The 22981-nt window shown below is 37.6% G+C and overlaps 2 protein-coding genes across 9 annotated transcripts in view; both read right to left on the reverse strand.

The window, feature by feature from the left end:
* Positions 1-590: 590 nt before the first annotated feature.
* On the reverse strand, positions 591-18203 carry LOC108179511 (uncharacterized). Of its 8 annotated transcripts, none has more exons than XR_012392516.1 (14): positions 18080-18203; positions 12693-12848; positions 12448-12600; positions 11197-11340; positions 10931-11056; positions 10083-10193; positions 9534-9677; positions 8787-9077; positions 8548-8642; positions 8369-8419; positions 5200-5572; positions 4278-4442; positions 2491-2765; positions 591-924 (listed from the first exon to the last, which is right to left on the reverse strand). XR_012392516.1 is itself a non-coding variant. In XM_073926717.1 (14 exons), exons 1-13 carry the CDS (start codon positions 14126-14128, stop codon positions 2668-2670), a joined length of 2037 nt encoding a protein of 678 aa, XP_073782818.1. In that variant the 5' UTR covers positions 14129-14372; the 3' UTR covers positions 591-935; positions 2645-2667. The 8 variants fall into 8 exon arrangements, 4 of the variants coding, with proteins under 4 accessions (XP_073782818.1, XP_073782819.1, XP_068070338.2 ...); XR_012392513.1 differs by lacking the exon at positions 18080-18203 and adding an exon at positions 13999-14372 and having other exon boundaries at positions 591-1229; positions 1307-2765; XR_012392515.1 differs by lacking the exon at positions 18080-18203 and adding an exon at positions 13999-14100.
* Positions 18204-18863: 660 nt separating this feature from the next.
* fam83a (family with sequence similarity 83 member A) overlaps positions 18864-22981 on the reverse strand; it is a 16539-nt gene continuing 12421 nt past the window's right edge. Inside the window, exon 4 of the mRNA XM_001340240.9 lies at positions 18864-20381. Within this exon, the coding sequence (XP_001340276.3) occupies positions 19904-20381 (478 nt within the window). The 3' untranslated portion in view covers positions 18864-19903. The remainder of the gene's footprint in view (positions 20382-22981) is intronic.

Here is a 22981-nt window from a genome sequence, read left to right on the forward strand (position 1 = left end):
AGGGATACAGGAATGAGCTGTTTTTAGGTTTCTGCAATAATAAATGATGCGTCACCAAAATGAACAATTATAAACAATTATCAATTATCCTTATAAGAGCGCTCACTGTACTGTGATGTGCTTTGAAACCAGATTGAACACTGTCTAAACACCCCTTGCACCTTAAGAACGTTAACCTGGTTAAAAACAGCTTTTTTTCGATGATTTTACCAATGAAAGGGAGATTTGAGATGGGCCTGTAGTTGTTCAGTAGGGTGATATCAAGGATGCTCTTTGCAGTTATAGGTATGTTTGGAAAAGTCCCTGAGAGAAGTGAAGCATTTACCACTAGTAGGAGATCCATTTCTAGACAGTTGAACACCGTTTTAAAGAATGATGTGGGGAGTGTGTCATATTATCCTACAAATGGCAAGGCAATGAGCTTTAAACATTACATGATGTTGTTATATGAAGGCTAAATTGAGTCTGCAGTTATAAAAACATATTTGACGTATCGTTTTGTATCAAATCACTTTTATTGTCACATCATCTGCAGCACATGATGAGAGCAAAGCTTAGGTCTGTGGTGTGATGAACAAAGAGCAGGAGTCAGAGATACAGTTTATTGAAGACAATAGTTTACAGTTTGATCAACAGAAAACAGCTTCAACACACTCCATAGGGGTCATAGTCTCAATTTCACAGAAATCATAGAAAGAGCAGCACACATGTGGTCAGTGACAAAATAACATCATCAGGAGTTCATACTTCCATTGTTTTCTGACATGATGCTGTTTTCCGCTTCTGTTTCCCACATTGTGCACTTCCTCCAGCGAGTGTCGCAGTCAGAGCTGCATGCAAATGAGGGCCGGCTGAAGCATCCCCATTGGTCCATTAGCTCTAGATTAACTGCTCCTCCTCCAGCCAATCAGGCGAGGAGGGAAGCTGACGTCACTCTAATGGCGACCAATCCCCACAGGCGAGGACAGAGAAGTGTATAATAATTAACAATCGCTCTTAAATAACAATCTGTGCAGTGCTCACACAACAGAGATGGAGAAGAGGACAGACAGGAGAAACTAAAGAAACCAGACATAAAGCAAAACAATGAATAACTAACCCTAAAAACAAAAGCCTAACCCAAACCTAATCCTAACCAAACCCTAACCTGACCCAACCTTACCCTAACAAACACCCCAGCCCTAACCCTTCCTTCAAAATAAAGGCCTAACCCAACCCTTACCCTAACCCTAACAAACACCCTAACCCAACCCTTACCCTAAGAACACCCTAACCCTTCAAAATAAAGGCCTAACCCAACCCTTACCCTAACAAACACTCTAATCCCAAAATAAAATGTTTAGAGGAACTGGGAAAGCAGAAAAAGCTGAAAAAGAAAGAAAGAGCTGAGATTTGGCCTCATTAATGAAAGATAATTATTCCTCTATTTTCTATATGTCTAACTCTAAACCCTAACCCTGACTGATGATAATTCACTAACGAACCCGATTATCTATCCACCCTTTATCTATCACTAACTTACTCCGATATTTACTAATGTTTCATCAATGAGGACCAATGAATTTCTACAAACGAGCACAGGATTTCCACAACATTATCAATAAGCTTAATAATATCAATAAATCTATTACAAAGTCCAACTCTAAACTACACTTGTGTCCATAAACACTATCTAAATCCCCCAGTCTTGACTAAAATGCTGTTATTTACCAAACCCTGCGGTTAAAATTAAACTATTTGAGCTGCTGGTTTATGTTAAAGCTAATCTGCAGAAATCCAGCGCTCGCTTGGAGAACAAGTGAAAGAAGAAAAAAGCAGAAAGATGAGAGCAGCAGCACTAGAAATAATCCTCATCAGATCTGACAAATCCACAGCTGGGCTAAAATCTGTCTGTGGCAGGAGGCTCTTATATCTAGCGTATCGGCCCATATAATCCTGCCCCGTCAGCGCCATCTACACCACCCTTACCTATCTCTGTATAAGAGAAAATGCCTTCAAAACCGGCCCACGACGCCCCTGTTATATGCGCTTATCTCACTTAAACCTGCCTAAAGTCCCGTTAGAGCTACGAGCACTGTCTAAACCAGGCTTCCTGTCTTTATAAAGTATTGACGCACTACAGTAATAATACACAGACTTTACCGTTTACTATTAATCCTACAGCTAGATAAATAAACCACACCAGTATGCTAATAAATCTCCCTTTCCAGCAGTTTCATTTATTAATCTGTGACTATTTCCCCTTAATATGAATATTTACTCTACAATCGGTGCTAACCCAGTTCATATAAAACACTACGTCCTGTCTAAACGTGAATGAACCTGCTTTCCTTTACTTATTTCAAACGATTAATGCTGTCCTGCCGCAGACACATTCTACCCCAGCTGAGGATTAGCGCTAACACTCAATCTCCGGCGTCGCCTGTGCGCATCGGCCGCCATTAGACTGACATCAGCTTCCTTCCTCGCCTGATAGGCTAAAGGAGGAGCTGTCGGTCTAGAGCTGGTGGACCAATAGGGACGCTTCAACCGGCCCTCATTTACATGCAGCTCTGACTGCAACACTCGCAGGAGGAAGTGCAGAATTTGGGAAGCAGAAGCAGAAAACAGCAAAACAATCTGACGTAAATGGAATTATGAAAACCTGTTTCCTGCTGCTGATGGGCTCTACGTCATGCTGAACCACTTGTGCTCTATAATCTCCTCTAAAACAGGTCCTGTTCGAGGGTGGTAACTGAATATCCACCGAAGAAGATCCTTGCATTCTGCAGAAATAGTAAAGAGAGAACATGTTAGTCATGGATGCTCTTGATGATGACACAACACAGAGATTTATTTAATGGTCTGGTGAAATTCTTGATTCTGATTGGCTGGACGTCGTCCAATAAAATCATTAAATACACAGTTAGTTTCAGTCAGTTATTAGCACAGTTCCAGATGAATGCGCCACACTCAAACATTAGCAGTAACCAACTCGGTGACCATCGCTGAAGCTTTCATTGGACGTGTGCTTCATCTGGAGCCAATGGGGATCAACCAACTCGCAAATACGAGATGATGTAGCTAACACATGTTACTATGAGCTATAAAATCAAACACACGACGAGTCATATCAGACGGAGATTTAGTCAAATATTGTGCTGCAATACTACTTTAATTTGAAAAATGACCATGTAATAAGTGGGATTATCATTGCATTACTGTGTGCTTTTGCCTCTGCATTTAAAATCCTTTAGCATGCGGCAGTCTACTGACTATACAGTACTTGTATGAAAATTGCTTTTTAATTGTGCATTTATTTGTTTTTAAAATAAATAATGTTATTTATGAATTTTATGGAAAATTATAGTAAAAAAGACAATAAATTGTGCATCTAGTCTGACAGCTTTAATTTACAGACATGATGTCCAGCTGTTTCCTGTCCAACTGTTATACATATTGGCCTGATAAACACATTTTAAGTAATAATTTAAAATGAATACACATGAAGATAGACTAATATGGCAGGGTTGTATACTAAACTAGCAGTATTCCACTGTATTTCATAGGCAGGCAGAGCCATTTGAGTTCTGGATGAGTGAAATCGGCTCAACACACCTGTTTACTGTGGTACAAACCACTTTCTATACTCCAGTACATTTTACTTTTCTCATTCACAATGGCCTAAAAATAAACATATAAAAATAGTACAGGCTAATTTACATGTTTCATAATCATAATATAAGTCAGAAATTAATTTGAGTCCGATGATGTCACATGATGTGCAGGTAAAATGAGTGCATTCACTGAGCGCTTCTGTGCATGAAGGTGTGCTGTAGTTAATGCCACATGCACCGTCATGTGTTTTATATTCAGAGTTCATTTTGAAATAACATAGTGAAATGTTGGTTAAGAGTTACATGTTCGCTGGAGGAAACAGCTGTGATGATGAGAGGAGCGCTGAGGAAATAGTAGATGGGAAACCCGATTGGGGTACAAGTGATACAAGAGTTTCTACAGCAAAGAACTGCAAACATGCTGATATTATACCAGTCTACCGATAAACACACAGCTTCTGCTCTCACTCGGAACGGCTTTGCTGATTAAATGAGAAATAAGTTAAAAACGGAGGAGCTGAAGTCTGCTGCCGTTTTCATATGAAATTGAAAGGGGACTGAGGCGATAATTTAGCTGTGGACCATTCATGAGTTAATCCCAAAACCTTTAGGGGGGCTGAGTGAAAATAAGAGGCCTAGCGACGCCCATGAGCTGCACCATGTGTAGTGCTGTTTTCTCACCTGCCGACAATCTGGGGTGAAATCGTGGACGTTTATATCTGGAGTAAGGAAAATATCCATTGACCATATAGGACAGCATTAGTAAAACAGCCATGACATGTGAATCAACAGCAAAACGAATGGATCTGTAGGGTTCCCCCTCCTGTAGACGGTATCTCGTTACTCCTGCAAGGTAGAGATTTTCATGTTAGTAATTACAATATCTTTGCCCTCTTGACATCGCCATACATACACAGGAGATTACAGATTAAGGGTCAGTTCACCCAAAAAAGTAATTGTTATTAATTACTCAGCCTCACGTCGTCCTAAACCCCTGAGACCCACGCTCAGCTTCTGAACACAAATGAAGATGTTTTAGAAGAAACACGAGAGCTCTCTGACAATATTTGCCTTCAGTAGTTTAACTGAAAATCATGACTTTATTGAACAGTTTCTTGTCCTCAGTGTCAGTATATTGCGCACACTCAGAAGAGCTCTGTGTAGTGGCGTACACCGCTGATGTTCTCCTCTGATTGGAAGAAAGCACAGGCGCATCCGAGATAATACATCAGCAGTACAACTGAGAGCAACATGCGTGAAAGCCTCAAAGCTGTCCTGAATGTGCGCAATATACTGACACTGAGGATGAGAACCTGTTCAATAAAGTCGTTATTTTAGCTTTATGTGGAAATAAAAGTATTCTCAGAGTCTGATAATGCTCTGATTGAACCACTAAAGGCATACGGTCTGTTTTGAGGATGCTTTAGGGTCCTTTTATAGACCCTTGCTGTCTATAGAGCTCTCAGATTTCATCTTAAATATCTTCATTTGTGTTCAGGGGTCTCAGATGTTCAGGACGACATGAGAGATATTCATTACTAAAACTATTTTCATCTTTGTGTGAACTTAACCTTTAATAAGCAGCACTAAAAAGGCAACTCACCAAGATAGGGGGATCTCCAGTGGCCTTTTTCAGTATAATAACTGTCGCCAAAATCAATCAGCTTGAGCTGCAGGGTCTTTGGATTGACCAGGACGTTGTCTTTATATATGGACGCATGTTCTATGCCATGCTCAAGGCAGCGCTGTGTTGCGATAATGAGCTGCATGATCAGCTGCCGCGCAACACTCTCACTCAGGAGGCCATTGTTCTTCCTGATGAATTCATCCAAGGTTATGTACGAGGACGCGTACTCCATGACCAGGTAGTTATTCCTTCCCTCCATGGCGTACTCGTACAGCTCAATGATGTGCGGGCAGAGCGGAGGTTCCTTGAGGACCATCATATGATATGCTTCCGGGATAGTATGTCCATTCTAGAGAAAAATCAAGTCAGGAAAAGGTTAGATGTGAGTGTCAAATATATAAATGACATTATAATGTGTCACTAGCTGTGTTTCCATCCAAAGATGCAGATTACATTTATGCGCAACACTGGAATATCAAATAAAGATTCACGAATAAAGCAGCGTTTCCATCAATGAGTCAAAGAGAACAAAATCATCACTGCCTTACAAACTGGCGGCAAATATTAGTCAGAGAAATGAGTTTCGCTTAAGAAGACCAAACGAAATGAACACGGTGAATGCGGTGGCTTTTGGAGACGTGAGACGGGAGCACAGACAGATGCTCAAGACTATTCTGGAGGGAATGATAGTAGAAGAAGGCCTGATACTAGAAAATGATACTAGAGGGCTGAGGCCTTTTACAATCAGCAGAACAACATTTCAGATCTGCAACAATGGAAAGCTGCAAACCAACAGTACTGACGCACAAACCCTCAAACACATTTATATCATCATGTCTTATAACACAATCACATTACTGTTTTAAAGTGCATGCTGGAATTTATTTGGTAAAAATGCTTCTAAACTAGTTTTTGCACATTATTTCCTCTGGAATCAAATTTTCTCTTAGTCAATTATGTGCATGAGAACATGTATGTGCATCTTGGCGTTTTCATAAAGCTTTGTTTATGTGATAATCCTAAATGCGCATGAAACAGGTGGATGGAAACAGAGCTATTTTCACATATTACCTCAAATTCAACACTACATGTGACCCTGGACAACTAAACCAGTCTTTTGTCACGCAGATATATTTTGGGGAAAACTCAAAATGATGACTTCAGGGTATCTGCACATATTTAACAGGAAATTTAATAACTTTTAAGACCTTTTTAAATCCACTATGAGGAAAATTAAAGACTTTACCTAAACAAAAAACACAACAGGAAAATGTTCAGTGTGACTACACAGAATGATGTGGTGAAGCATTAGCAAAACTCACCAGAGCCACGCTCAAGACAGGTCAAAGGGATGCGAAAACTTTTATACCAAGTGCTGATTGACCTTAAAACCCTGACAATGGGGTGCCGGTTTCATCAGTTGACCAATGTCTGACGTGCAAGACCAACTGTTTAGTTTTTGTTGCAGTGTTCATAGACTCAGCGAACATTATGATGAAAGCGTCCTTGTTTGCCTGTTAAATTAGTTCCTTCTTTAGGTATGGGGCAACACCAAATCATGCTAAATATGCTGTTTTATCCCTTCCACATGTGAACGTACTCGCACACTCTCAGGGAACATTGCTTGAAAAACTAAGTGCATGTTCTCATATGAGGTGTATGAGTGGTGGCAGCTTACGGTTTGAAACACCCACAGTATTTCGGCCTTAAAGTGCAGCTACATTCGCAAAGCTGCTGAAGGCATTGCTTGAAGTGGACGGCCTTGTGAAAGGCTGAGAGGTCGAAGTGCTCGATGAGAACATACTTATGGGCAAACTACTTGCCTGTGACATACTTCTTGTGCTTCTCTGCTTTCATGTGTGAATAGAGCGCTTTATGGCACATTGTCCCCAGTTTTATCGTCTTTTAACATAAAGCACACTTCCCTTCATGATTTCTGGCTGTTTTTTTCAGCCACCCCTGATACTTTTCGTCCTCCAACCAATTGTCATCAAACAAACATTTGCCCACGCTTGCGATTTCGCAAAATGCTGAGGTGGCGAACCAACAACACAACGCTTTCATCAATCACTTACTCGTATGTCACCTATAGAATGATGCAGGTTGCACCCACGAAGTGCTGCCCCCAAATGTTGCGCTGGTCAAATTGCGGTTGAAAAAATCTAATAAAAATGATGAGTCAGACATGAAACTTAAGATCCCACATGAAATTTAAGACCTCCTTATGGAAAATTACAAATCAAAAAAATCAGAAATTTTATTTAAGACGTTTCAAGACTTTTTAAAGGACCCGCGGGGACCCTGGACTTTAATTACGTAAAGATTTGGTTTCAATATATAATTTGTGCATTTCTTATTGATCTGATGTGGGGCAGTGGGTAGAACAATCACCTCACAGTAAAAAGGTCGCGGGTTCGACCCCCGGCTGGGTCAGTTGGCGTTTCTGTGTGGAGTTTGCATGTTCTCCCTGCATTCGCGTGGGTTTCCTCTGGGTGCTCTGGTTTCTCCCAAAGTCCAAAAGACATGCGGTACAGGTGAATTGGGTAAGCTAAATTGTCTGTCGTGTATTTATGTGTGTGTATGAGTGTGTATGGGTGTTTCCCAGTGATGGCTGCAGCTGGAAGGGCATCCACTTTGTAAAACATATGCTGGATAATTTGGTGGATCATTCCGCTGTGGCGACCCCAGATTAATAAAGAGACTGAGGAGAAGGAGTTTACATGGAAATGTGAAATGTAGTTTAAGTTATTAACTTTAAAGCAGATTTTCCCAATATTCAGATTTTCTTCATGTTCCAGATTGTCAAACAGCCGCATCTCCATCAATATTGTTCTAACAAAGCAAACATTATCAAAAAGCCTCTTTATTGATCTCTCAGATGATACGCAAATCTCAGTTTCTGGACATTATGACTGGTTTTGTGCTCCACAGTTCATCTGCAGAAACAGATAACCCCCAGTTCTAGACATTTCCAGAAACTCTGTAATATTCTCAGTACAAACAAGATTTCTGGAAATGACTAAACACGTGCAGTTTCAGCCATTTCCATAAAGCGTGTAAATAAAAACACACGACATCTCAAAATGACTAAACATGGAGGTCATCTGTTCTCTTCATATATTTTCAGTAGAGTATGCATACTTACCATAGTGTACAAGTATCCGTAAAAGTCCTTATTCACAACTTTTATGGCAACCTGCAAAGAAAGCATAAAGTCAAAACTTATTTAAGCCAGAGAGATGTCTGATCTGACCTGCATAAAACACACACACACACACACACACACACACACAAAGACCACTGCAGAGTTGAAGTGACCGTTACCTTCTGGCCGTCAGATTTCCGTGTAGCCAGATAGACAGTGCCACCGTTTCCCTGTCCCAGCTTCTCTCCAAGCACATATTTGTCAAGTATAGATCCTGGAGAAAAGTAAATCACATTTATGACATTATTTCTGTGAGTGTTCTGCTCTAATCCTGAGATATTTCTGTAAAACTATAAAAAAAAAAAAATCCAAAACCCGACTGCAGATTAGACAGAAATCATTATGACAGAAGACAGACCTGAGCTGCTGTTTCCAGCTGGGCTGCTGTTTTCAGCTGGGCTGCTGTTTTCAGCTGGGCTGCTGTTTTCAGCTGGGCTGCTGTTTTCAGCTGAGCTGCTGTTTTCAGCTGAGCTGCTGTTTTCAGCTGGGCTGCTGTTTTCAGCTGGGCTGCTGTTTTCAGCTGCAGTTTTCCCGCCGCTGCTGCCGCCATGTTGGATCTCTGCTGTTTTCATTTGTTTGGCAGCCACAGTGTCCTGATTTCTGCTGTCCTGATCAAGACATTCAGCCTTTCTCTTCTGTCCTCTTGGAGCTGATGTGGATTACAGTCAATAATTAATTATTAATGAGCCGTTTTTTCATTATTAGTATTACGCATTATTAGTATTATTAGACGTTTTACTCTGTCATAAAAGGCACATCATGTAAGACTTTTATATTTATTAACAGTAGTATATACTCTGCTGAATCCTGTACTTATATTCTGCCAAATATCATGAAAAATGCTCAAATGCAGAGAAATCATCAGCGATCATGAGAATAACTGTGGCATAATAAAAGCTCTGCTGCCGCTTCACTCGTCTCTCATCAGCAACTGCTTCAGCATTTCTCAGATTTCACTTCACTGCTTTTAGCCTTACTCTGCTTCAGACTCCATGATAATACTTTACTCATCCATCAATCATTATTGACAGCATTATTATTGCTCAAAATTTGCAGCAGTGCTAATAGTTTTCCAGCATTTTCCAGTCATAAAGAGAGAACTGACCTGAGCTGGACGCCTCTGTGTCGGTGTCGTCTCTTGTGTTCTCCAGCTCTGCAGCTTTGATGCGTTTCCTCAGAGCGTACGGTTTGCCTTCACCAGAAACACTCTGAAAATCATCATCCGCTTTCCGCTTCACTCCTCTTCCTCCTAATGTGGATGACAACACAACAAACAATAGACTCTTAAATGAAAACCATCATGTCTTTTATTGTCATATCTTCATTCCAGAAAATCAGGAATCTGAGGATTCAAACATCTAAATATTGAGAAAATCACATGTAAAAGGATAAAAGATCAATAAAAAGTAAGCTAAATTAATTGACTGAATTAGCGGATCAGAGCGCACATTCATAGTTTTAAGTCACATGACTGATATAACTCAAACTATATTCACAATAATAACTCAAAACAAATGTACAGATAATGAAAATGAAAATAAAAACATCACAAAAGAGCTTGGATCAAATCATGAATGAGGATTTTCTTTAAAATATCGGGATATTATCATATATGTCAATATAGCGCCTCTACAGCCTCATAATGCACACTGACCTGAGCTGCTGTCTTCTGCTGCTGTTTTCACTCGTTTGGCAGCAACTGTGTCCAGACTTCTGCTGTCCTGATCTAGACATCCAGCCTTTCTCTTCAGTCCTCTTGGAACTTCTGTGGATTACAGTCAATAATGCATTATTAATGAGCCGTTCTTTCATTAATTGGCATTTATTGTATTTGGGGATCTGTTCAAATGGCAGCAGTGCTAATAGTTTCCAGATGTTTTGTCATGAAGCACTACTGAGAAACACTTTGCACAAAACTGCATCGTTCACAGTTTTAAAGGTGCATTATGTGAGACTTTTTCCATTAAAATCTCCAAAAACCACTAGAAGAGTGATTCATGAATTCAGTCCCATTCAGGAATTCTCTCGCGGTGCATTATGGGATAGTGTAGCGTCCACTGGATGCGCACTTCATAATCTCTCCAGTTGTAGTAGGTCATCCGGGTATTTCTTACATGCTGTTTTTCAAATACTGTGAGGTCAGACATACTACTCGGCTCACATACTGTCTTAATGTACTATTTAGTATGGAAGTGTGTGATTTTAGACACAGCCAGGGCGTGTGTTCATGCTAATGACGTCACACATCCTCTATTTCTGCTCTGATTGTCTAGCGAGGTTTTAATATGTTTGTGTTTTATTTGACAGCACAGAGCAGCATTATAACAGAAGCCCAACATGTATTTAGTCTGATAAAACAGCACACGTGATCACGAGCTGAAGAACCAGACGCGCTGGACTGTGGCATAATAAAAGCTCTGCTGCTTTGTGTCGTCGTGCACTGTGCCTTTAAGCTGACATATATATGCTCATACAACTGTAGAAGAGTGACGGGAGACTGACCTGAGCGGCTGTTCTCATCGCTGGACGTCTCTGCAGCTTTGATGCGTTTTCGCAGAGCGTATGGTTTGACTCTGTCAGAAACACTCTGCAAATCATCATCCGCTTTCCTCTTCACTCCTCTTCCTCCTGATGTGGATTACAGTCAATAATTAACTATTAATAATCAGTTCTTTCATTAATTGCTGTTTATTTTACTCTGAGATTTAACAAATGACAGCAGTGCTAATAGTTTTCCAGCATTTTCCAGTCATAAAGAGTGGACTGACCTGAGCTGGACGCCTCTGTGTCGGCGTCTTCTCTTGTGTTCTCCAGCTCTGTAACTTTAATGCGTTTTTGGTGGGCAGATGGTTTGCCTCCACCAGAAACACTCTGAAAAGCATCATCTGCTTTCCGCTTCTCTCCTCTTCCTCCTAATGTGGATGACAACACAATGAACAATAAACTCTTCAATTAATCGTCATGTTTATTTATTGTCATATCTTCATTCCAGATTTCTGTTGCGATCTCAAATAAAATAAAGATTGAGAAAATCACCTTTAAAGTGGCCAAATTAAGTTCAAATCAACAATTGAGTTCTGACATGTTTACAGTAGAAAGTGCTTAACTTCATGAAACTTGATCATAACATAATAATTGAATAATTTTGGGCATAATAGATAAATCAATCACTTTGATCCAGACAATGTATTTTTGCATATTTGCCAAAATATCCCCATGCTCACTGGATTTACCAGCTAACTGAGTCAATACTTTGCATGCTGCTTCACGGTTCGTACAAATTCCATGAGTTTTCCAGGACTTTAAAGTCAATTTTCATGACCTAATGTTTTATGTAATGTCTACATATTTGTGGTAAACCATAAAAAATGTTTACATTTATTACAGAATATCATAAAACACACAATAGTTTCAATTTATTTTAATAAATATGTAAAATAGATGATGCTTACACAGCACTAATAATGCGAGAGCGTGTTTTTGGCCAAGAAAATAGGCAAAAACAACTAAACCTTATTCCAATATACAGACATATGTCAAACTAATTTGAGATCATCTTAATAGTCTGTTAAACAAGTAATAGTAGGTAAAACTACTTCTATTGTAAAGCTGCGGTCACGCTGCACTTTTCTCTCCATAGACTTCCATTCATAGGCATGCGAATACAGCAGACCAGAAATGCAAGCACGTGTTTCGCATTTCACTGCATACGAAAGCTCAAGTTCTTACCTGCGAAATCACATCAGGTGATTGAGTGAGACCAATAGAAGGTCACTTAAAATATGGAGCAATAATAATAATAATAATAAATATAATAATAATAATGACTAAATGTAAATGTAATTTCCATGACTTTTCCAAAACCTTTCCAGGCCTGGAAAATGCCATGACAAAATTCCATGACTTTTCCAGGTTTCCATGACCGTATGAACCTTGCTGCTTCATGTTTCAGAAGTTTAAGTGGTAACACATTATGGTGATGAAGCTGTAGAAGTGTTGATCTGTGGCAGGAAACACACCTGAGCTGGTTTTCTCCTGAAAACTGGTCATCTCTGTGTCTCTTGTGTTCTCCATCTCTGAAACTTTGATGCGTTTCCGCAGAGCGTATGATTTACCTCCACCAGAAACTCTCTGAAAATCATCATCCGCTTTCCGTTTCTCTCCTCTTCCTCCTAATGTGGATTACAACACAACAAACATAAACTTTTACAATGTACAAATACAAGGTAGATGATCTGAAGTGTTGATCTGTGGCAGGACACACCTGAACTGGTTTTCTCCTCATAGCTGGTCATCTCTGTGTCTCTTGTGTTCTCCATCTCTGAAAGTTTGATGCGTTTCCTCAGAGCATACGGTTTGCCTTCACCAGAAACACTCTGAAAATCATTATCCGCTTTCCGCTTCATTCCTCTTCTTTCTCCTAATGTGGATTACAACACAACGAACAATAAACTCTTAACCTAAATCCTGATTTTTTATGTCATTAATTCAACCAGATTTCAATTGAAAATCTGAGAGTTCAAAATCCAAACATTGGGAAAATCCCCTTTTAAATTGTCAAAGTTCTTAGCAATGCTTATTATAAATATCAAACATTATCAAGTGTTTTTTTAAATAAATGTATTGTAGCAAGTCTGTTTATAATCTTAATGAAAAATGAACATAATATTCTCATGTTTTTGTGTTTCTTTGTCATATTTCATGCCTGTAGCCGGGGGCAGGGTGGGGGTGTCCTATACATGAGCTCAACTGTCCTATTTTGACTGTTACATCATCATAAATTGTGAAAATAACCCATTGAACCAAGCCGATCATTCTAAATCTTTAGGAAATATTTTGGTTAATTGAAAGATGTGGTTATGATGACCATCCGACAAGCTAATCCAGCTTAAAATGTCACTAAAATGCAATATTTAAGCCTCATGAATAAGGCAAAAAACTGCAAAAAGGTCTACATTTTGGTAAAAATAAAGAACCAGCTCTTTCACCAGACTGACTCCGGGCCTGTATTTGTCATGTGTTTGGCTGTTGCCAACATAAGACCTGGGTCTTGACTGAGTCACAGTTTTGCTCGTTTGCACAATTAAATTATCATTCATTATTAGTATGGTATAGCTGCCCGTGTATTAAAATGAACATTTTCACCATTATACATTATAAATCATTATATATTCGTTAGGAAGAGTTTGACTTTGACTCAAGTATTGTTATCTGCATTTTACTCTGGTGTTTTTGTATTAAACTGACTGATGTTGTTTGCTAAAACACTGAATCTGCATTTATATTCAGGATTCTCTGAAAACACCTCTGAGTACCGTCAGGTTATGGAGTAATGATCGCCATATTTCGGCTAAACAAACACAGCTGAATATACACACAAACGGTTTAAAGCTGTTTTCATTTGTAAAAAGACCGTCAAATGGATTTTTAGCAGTGTAATATTGCATGGTCGTAAGTATGAGTCCAAAATAAGTATTTCTAGAGTGTAAAAATAGAGTTTTAGTATCAAACATTTAATAATATAAAACAGGCAAATATGAAACACACGTGTTCTTAGTGTCTGGACTTACCCGTCAAGGTCTTACAACTTTCCATTCCTGCTAGAAACTTGAAAGGTCTTGTAGACATCGTCTGAAATCGCTCAACTGTTTTGCTCGATGTGTTTATCGACCGAGAGCAACTTTTACAATCAACCTTCATTTCTTGTTCTTGCAGATTACTGAAGCTGAGTTTACGCGCGTCAGCAGACCCTGTAGAACCGTTAGAACGCGTTCTGCTGTTGCCAGGCAACACGTCGTCTTCCGCGAGTGTATGTGGTTAATGTGACCTTCTTTACCCTATAAAGCAGCACGAATCATATTTAATACACAAGTTTATAAGATCTGTATAATATCATCCTGATCATTCTTTTGCTTGAAACCCTGTTGTATAGTTTGATGCCTGTATTTTGCCCTCTTGTGGATTTTCATGACACTGCAGGCAGTGGAAGAGCTTTTTTTGACCTTTTCAAAATGGCCGTTCTCATTGAATTGCTCCCAAGCTTTTGGGCTGGAAACTTTTCGCTAATTTAAAGTTATTACAGTAAGAATACAATTCAGAATGTAACTAATTTGATTAAATAAAGGTTTTCTAGATTAAAACGAACCATAATTACTTAAGTCTATCTTTATGTTACAAATATTACACAAAGAATGGGGGGGGGGGGGATTATTCAGTCTATTTTTGTCATGCAGCACTCTGCAGTCTTCATAAACAAGCTAATTAAATAACTTAAAATAATTTTCCATCTTAATTTAACAAGTAACTTTGTATTGTAGGCAGGGGCGCAACTGCACATTTACTCAGATGTATGCGAGTTCAAGTTTTGCCCCCCCCCCCCCCCCCATATTAATTTCCTAATCAACATGTCGAAGTTCTGAACGCAACTGAAATAGTATGAAGTAGTAAAAGTATAATTACATTAAGCATGTTAAGTCACAAAGAATTACATCTCATCCCTTCCCAAATTTCTTCTTAATTCCATTTTCCTCACCAAATGATTATAACACCTTGACATGTCTTGTTTTTGTTCTTTTTGTACATTTGTCCAAACAAAATGATAAATATGGAAGTCGTAAAGGGCAAAAGAACTTAAAAATGCAATAACTTCTCACATGCATATGTGAGAGGTGTAAGGTCTGTCTTCACATGAACAATAAATTGCTATCACACCTTTTACAAAGTGAAATAAAAAAGACTGTACAATGTTTAGTTAAAAAAATAGAGACAAACTGCCTGAAAAGTTTTATTTGATCAAAATGTTATAGGCAAACTTTTTGGGAACTAAATTGAACTAGTTTTAAGCAAAAAAAGTTACCAAAAGGCCTGATGTATCAATATGATACATACTAAATTTATAAAAAATATGTATATGGTATAAAAATGGATCTTGATGGGATTAATAAACATGACAGTTCCAAAAAATGAGGATATTCTGACTATTTGTTCGTGTCAGTTTTAACAGGGTTAAGAATCATTATAATTAGGTATCTAAAATTTATATAAGGGAATTTTTTAATCCAAGTATTATTTTCTATTTTGTCTAAAATATATTCAGTAGGCTCACACGGAGTCTACATGCGCAGACATCTGCAGTTTTCTACAGATTTTTAGCCCATCATTGAGTCTATGTATTTACTTGTGTAAATTTGTGTATATTTATATTTACTCAGTATTTAAATTAATTTCACTAATATTATTGTGATATAATAATAGTAATATTAAAATGTTCATATGATTTATTTACAATACAGTTGGTTAAGTAGTATTTTCTGCCTGTAATTCTTATCAGAAATAGCAAAAAATGTTTGCAGATTCTGTCTGGCCCTAATATTTATGGTTGTAGCCTACTTTTAAACATACATTTTGTGTAATCCCTCTTATTTTTGCAAAATAATTAATTAGTAATAATAAAGAAAAATTTTCAGATTACTCATACCTTTTGAGCTCAACTGTAAGTATGATTTGACAGTTTATTTTGATAAAACTTTTACATGAACTTTACACACGGATGTGTGACTGCATGTTATTGTTTTCAATTATTATGAATTAAAATGTGTGTGCCAACGTATGCAATTCATACCTATAAACCCTCTCGTTTTTGCCAAATTAAATCTACCATATTTTATCATTCTATCCGCTCTTCCGTGTGTGTATTTTCCAATGACTGTAAAAAATATGGACGACGCGACAGCCCTTTTTCCCATTGAACGCCTTGAGGGCAAAACGCCTGCTTGACGGGCACAAACTGTCGCAAAAGACTGCTGAAATTGGAGCCAGACATGCGCAGAAGGACTGTCTGATGGAGCCAGAGGAGGAGCCGCGAAAATGAGCAGAGTCGAGCTTCCAATCAAACGCTTTATGTAAAATCAACCACGCCCCCCGAACTTCTCAGCATGCGTTTGCTGTCATATCAACACAAATGGATGTAATAACGTTAACAAATATGAGGGTTTTATATATTCAATCGCACCAGCTCCAGGCCGCAGCGCATAACTTACTCGCGGCGTCGCGGGCTGATTCCGGCTCGTATGCGGCAGCGCCTGCTCGCTCGGCCGCCGCATCTGGCTCGATTGACTCGGACTGGAATCGGGCAGTGAGTCCAGGCATCCGGAGTAGGTCCAGCAGAGGTAACGTTAGTCAGTCTGAGCTCTAAGAGATAAGTCTCCGGCAGGCGAGAATCTAGCCGGAACTGTGTTTTGCTATCTGGGTGGCCAGGCGTGTATCAGCAAACTAATAAAGCCCGAAAAAAGCCCTGAACTTAGCGAATAAACAGTGTTCCACCAGGATCATGTATGTCAGAAACTATAGTTTACTGCTGAACTCATTTTGTCATGGTAAAATAACACAGAAATCGAATAATAACATTTCAGTCTACTTCAGTCTCCTGCCGAAGCTCAGACGCTGCGCTTTGAGAAACTGTCAATCTCAGCTGTCAATCACGATGACACGCCCAGCATTAAATTACTGCTAAAAACAAACTGTTTACAAAAATGAAGATCTGCACCTATTTCAGCACAATAACCAGTGCCTTAATCGACCAGAACTATCTTTCGGGACATTTTATTGCAAGTGTAATATTTTTTTTTATTTGGGCTCAAGTCTCCTTCATTAACACGGAGGAGGCGGGCTTTATGACTTGTACTGCAGCCAGCCCCCAGGGGGCGATCTAACGGCCGAAACCTTCACTCAAACGTAGGCTTGCGGCACACTTGGTATTTTCCCGTATATCTTCTGCCTTTGTAATGTCTCTATGAAAAGTGAAAGTAGCAGCTGCACAGAGCCGATCTCAAATGTGATGCAAGAACTGTTTAAGAGAATTAAGCTTTCACATTATTTTGGATTGACAGCACGTTAAAATTAATGTAAAAACGGCAGCGTTCACGTCCTTTCCAGTAAAGCTTTATGCGTCTATTGCCGCCCTTATGCAGCCTCTGAATCAGTATAACGGTACTGAGTGACGGACGCACCCCATAGTGATAAAGACGGCTTCTATACACGCGATTTGAAGATGAATGAAAGCGCATACTTTAAGATTCAGGTGTGTAAATAGACAAATACACAATAATATGTAAACATGTTTTATTTGAAACACAAGTAATATTATCTTAAATTAGCATAAACAAAACAAATGTTTTCATTGCATTCTTAAAGTCAGATTCACACCTCTGTTATCAAACAAAACAGAGGATCAAACTAAATTCATTTTTGCTCTTTTGTAAATAACTATAGTAACTGTAATCAATATTTAAATGCAGTAAATAAAAAATGTTCTCTTTTGAAGTTGACGGTCCATAAATCTACTACTATCAAAAGCGTTTACCATAAAGTTAACTTTACACCAGCTCATCATCATCATGGCTTTAGCCTATAGAATTATAGTGTTTTTCGCATACTATACAGGATGCAAATATGCGATTTCGGACGCAGTTAGGTGCGTCACTGTCCCCCTGCCTGACAAAACCACCTCGCCTGCATTTATTTTAAGTAAAAGCCCTTGCATGCAGTGACTGAGTGGCGATAATGAATAATTAATGATATGGCTGCCCGTCGCTCCCAAAAACATTAGAAGTTGATTAAACGTATGGTAATAATAGTGTGGGTTAAGCTTACCAATCCCTTATTATCCAATTTGTCATGGCACTTTTCATTTTAAGGCATTGTTTGTTCTCTTTTTGTTTTCTATTTCGCTCTCCACGTCTCTTTACTCTTCTCTCCATTTTGAACATGTGACTGTAACCGAGCAACGGATCAATCAAATGGTCAAAGAAGAGGGAGGGGTGGTATAATTTTTTTTATTCAATAAAATACAATTGTATATTTATTTAAAATGCAGGATAAATATTTTTAATCAAAATATGCATTTATATGTATTAAAAATATATAATTATAAGAAAAAATTGAAAAATAGTTTTGGCACAATGGCGCCCCCCCATGTGTGGCGCCCCTATGCGCCGCATATACTGCATACCCCCTTTTTGCGCCACTGACTGCAATTTGACAATCACAATTAAATCATATGCATGCTCAGGCATTATTAATATATATATATATATATATTAATATATATATATATATATATATATATATATATATATATATATATATATATATATATATATATATATATATATATATATATATATATATTAATATATATATATATATATATATATATATATATATATATATATATATATATATATATATATAAATATATAAATATATATATATATATAAATATATATATATATATATATATATATATATATATATATATATATATATATATATATATATATATATATATATATATATATATAAATAAAAGTTACCAGCCAACTGGTAGTAACACTGTTTTATATATTCATCTCTGTGGCTTTTTTGATTCACTTTTGGTTCTTTGCGAGTGATAATTTTACATTATATTAACCCTCGTGTGCTGTTTGGGATGTTTTCATCCCCTCTGGGTTGATTTGGAGTCTTATTTTGGCCACAATTTTCTCTTTGTTTCAGCAAATTGAATGATTTTTGGTGACATCTTATTTTGACACATATTTTAGGAAAGTACTTTGAAAAGTAAAAAAAAAAAAATTCAACTGTACACTGGGAAATTTACTACCCTTTCATTAGGTTTGTGGCTGTTTTGCCCCTTTGACTTCCATAATAAAGACATTTTTTGATTGCAAGTGTATGACACCATATAATCATGCATTCTTGATTGTTGGTGGTTTTCCCTGTTGCGAAGAGGTGACATGTATTGTTTACTGTTGATCTCTACAAATCACATTACAAAAAAAGCTTAGTTTTTGGTCTAAAATTATATGGTTATATGGAATATAGTGTTGCAGCTGGAAGGGCATTCGCTGCCTAAAAACATGTGCTGGATTAGTTGGTGGTTCATTCCGCTGTGGCGACCCCAGATTAACAAAGGGACTAAGCCGAAAAGAAAACGAATGAAAAAATAAATGAATGGAGTATAGTTTATGTATATGTGTATCTGTTTGAGAGAGAGAGATCTTGGCGCACTTACCTTGATATGTTTGTGTTTGAGCAGCTCAACTCTTAGAACATAGTGAACATAGTAAACATAGTAAGTATATATATATATATATATATATATATATATATATATGCACACACTATAATTTGTTGTTTTACTCCATATAAAACTCCATATAAATGTCGGAAACTTTTTTGCTCAGGCCTATATCTAAATGGTTAATGGTGCGAACTGATGATCAACAGTACGAATTAAAGGTTTTACCTCTTCCCAACAGGGAAAACCACCTACTATCAAAAGTGCATCATTATTTGGTGTCATGGTTTTGCAGTCAAAAAATGTCATTATAACGGAAGTCATTGGGGCAAAAACAGCCACGAACATAATGAAAAGGTAGTCAATTTGACCAATACACAAGGGTTAAATAAACGGCTCTAACACCAATGTGGAGCTGCAGGTGCACATCTGTTGATGTGAATGCCCTGTATTGGACGCCAAGTTTGGCTTCTGGCATTATAATCTTTAAAGAGCGGTGACTGAGAAGTAACGGGATGTTGAATCGTGTTCCTCCATGAAAGCCATTGAGATCTCTGTTGTCCAGTGGTGAAGCTCGGATAGCTGTTTTGTCTGGCCAGGACAGGTGGTGTTGGGAAACTCTGGGTTCTGGGCTTACAAGATTTCTGTTGTGTGTGGTCAGCAGTGTTTCCAGCAAGTCCTGTTGGGCACATGGGGATCTGGAGTTTCTCAGATGGAAAGTTGAGATCGCCGGGATTTGACGAGTTTGAGGAAAAGCCAGGAACTGGTTTTGAAATGGCATAGAGTCTGCGAAACTCCAGGTCGAAAGGTTTCACCCCACTGCCTTTGAAAAGCACAGCCAAACTTCTGTGAACCTGCCAGGACAGCCAGGTGAGACTGTGAGAGGGGAAAAGGGGTTTCATTATAAGTGAGCTTTCATCATTACAAGCAGCTCCAAATGTGAAGTAACAATATTTATTTGCCGTCAAACAGCGTTTTTATTTACTTACTTTTGTAATTGTGATTTGGAAGAAGCTGCTTATGTCGCAGAAAAATGATGACAAAATTTGTGACTAGTTCTTTGCAACTTATCCTCCTAGGCCACATACGCGTACAGCACATTGAAGTGTCTATTTAAAATACTTTGAATGTTTTATATTTTGTTACAGACATACAGCGTCATCCTGCAACTGTTTTGCAGCATATGAAATGTCCCAAACACTATGTTTAACTGTCCAAAATGGGCAAAAAAAAAATTATTTTTACTCTCTGACAGCCAAAACATGTTGAAAAAATATGTGGGCCATTCTTCAACTACGGGCACTTCTAGCCTTATGAAAGTTGACAAAAAAAAAAAAAACTTGTTCAAAATGAATGTAACAGCCTCATAAGTTTAAACAGTTTGTCTAGTTTTAAGATCTGTAAGGAAAGAAACATTTTTACCATCGTAAACTGAACAAATGTCAATTCCACCACATCTCAATATACAGCTTATTTCAAAATGAAATTATGGCAGTCAAACATTGCCTAAGATCATTTTAGTATCTAGTTTAACCAATTTTTCTACAATATTTACAATAATTATACATTTGTCAATGAAATAAGTTAGCTGTATGCTGAATTGTCCACCTGTCACTCTCTAAAATGTAATATTAATTTGGTTAAGAGATTATTAGAAAATAAATGAACTGAATTTGTACATTAAATAGAGAATTTATACATTGTGAATACACTTTTAATGTGTGATGAGAACTTTAAAAATATATTTTTTAAAATGTGTGTTGTGATGGAAATGACAGTGGTGGAAATGACAGCTTCACCGATTAGCTTTGAAGTAATACTAACCTTTTATATATACAAAACACTCTTATTTACCTTAATCTTGTTTGGTTTTTAAAAATATCTTTAAAAGTACAACATGTTTGGAAATGACGTAGAATGAATGTATTTCCTTATCAAGCAATATTTACCTTGATTTTTCCTTAAGTGTTGTTGATAAAAATTCAAATTCCCTCCATCTTGAACATGTTCTCAGATGGCACGATTCATTTTCAAAGAAACCACCAAAATATTCTCACACAAACTTTTTAAAAAGTTACATTACAGTGTTGTGGTGGAAATGACACTGATACTGTGCGACAGCTATATTTTGTACAAAAATCAATATTGATAATAGTCTCACATTAATAACTATAAAATATTAAAATCATTTCACTAGTGCTTAAATAAGATACATTAACAGATACCAGATAAATATTTTAAAATGTTATGTTCATTGTTGAAGTTTAAAACAAGGTGAAAACAGTGATTTTGACACCTAAAAGGAGGTTGTATAATATGAAAACTACATAATAGAAAGGTAGTACATTTTTGTAAAGTAGGTTTTATTGTTAGTTTGACAAAGAAAGAGGAATTTGAACAAAATGATATATATTTTTGTATATATGATCAAAGGACATAAAAGTGCCCGCAGTTGAAGAATTGCCCATCTATGTGTTATAAATGCATTAAAAACAATCAGGAAAAAGTGTTTTATGAAAATTTGGACCACGAGGCCACTTATATGAACATAATTTTTCTCTAAAAGTACATCATATCAAAAGATGATACTTAGGTTTTATTTTAATTAGGTTCCAATAAGCCCAAATAGCAAAGAGAGATAAAAAAAAATGGATGTAAAAAAACAGCTTGGGCCTTAAGAGGTTAAATGATGTTTAAATCATGGCTGAGAGAGCTCAAATGCATTGCAAATTAAGAAAATGCATGCAAATAGTGCTTTATAACACAACAGTTTTAAAGGGGCTATATACTGAGTCCCTGTCTAACATTCTATGTTGTCATTGAAAGCCTTTTGACTGACTATTTTATTATTATTGTGTGAAAATTTCAGACAGGAAAATTAAATAGATGTAATGTTTACAACCAATTAGTGTGTATTGACAACATGAAACCTTTGAATTGCACAAATTTGCATATTTATTAAGTAATACTGTTAAGTAATATGTATTTATATAACACATTTATCGTGTATGGCCATACACCCAAGGCACTTCGCAATCATGAGGGAATGCTCCACACCACACCACCACCAGTGTGCAGCATTCACTTGGATGATGCGACTTCAACCACAGGACAACGGTGCCAGTGCACTCACCACACACTAGCTGTTGGTGCAGTGGAGAGACAGTGATAGAGCCGATTCGGTGGATGGGGATGATTGGGACGCAAAGATGAGTAAAGGCTGATCGATGGAAATTTAGCCAGGACACATTGATTACACCCCGAGGGCCCTATCATACACCCAAGATGTGGCACAATACTTGTTTGGTAGATTCAGCTTGGCGCAAGAGTCGTTTTGAGGCGTTGGGCTACGCTGTTTAAATATCAAATGCATTAGCGCTCATTTGTGCGCCCATAGGCGTTCTGGTCTAAAAAGGAAGGCGTTCTGAGGCGCACTGCTGGCATGTTGCTATTTTGAGAAACTAAAATAGATTTTT

Source organism: Danio rerio, chromosome 16 (genome assembly GCF_049306965.1).
Source record: "Danio rerio strain Tuebingen ecotype United States chromosome 16, GRCz12tu, whole genome shotgun sequence".
Lineage (NCBI taxonomy): Eukaryota > Metazoa > Chordata > Actinopteri > Cypriniformes > Danionidae > Danio > Danio rerio.

What these genes read in the sequence shown, in the direction of transcription:
- LOC108179511 (XM_073926717.1), bottom strand. Translation starts at nt 14,128, where the DNA reads ATGAAGGTTGATTGTAAAAGTTGCTCTCGGTCGATAAACACATCGAGC. An exon ending in CGATGAGAACAGCCGCTCAG is followed by an intron (nt 10,194 to 10,930) that starts GTCAGTCTCCCG and finishes TGTAATCCACAG; the next exon opens with AAGTTCCAAGAGGACTGAAG. An exon ending in TCACCCCAGATTGTCGGCAG is followed by an intron (nt 2,766 to 4,277) that starts GTGAGAAAACAG and finishes CTATTTCTGCAG; the next exon opens with AATGCAAGGATCTTCTTCGG.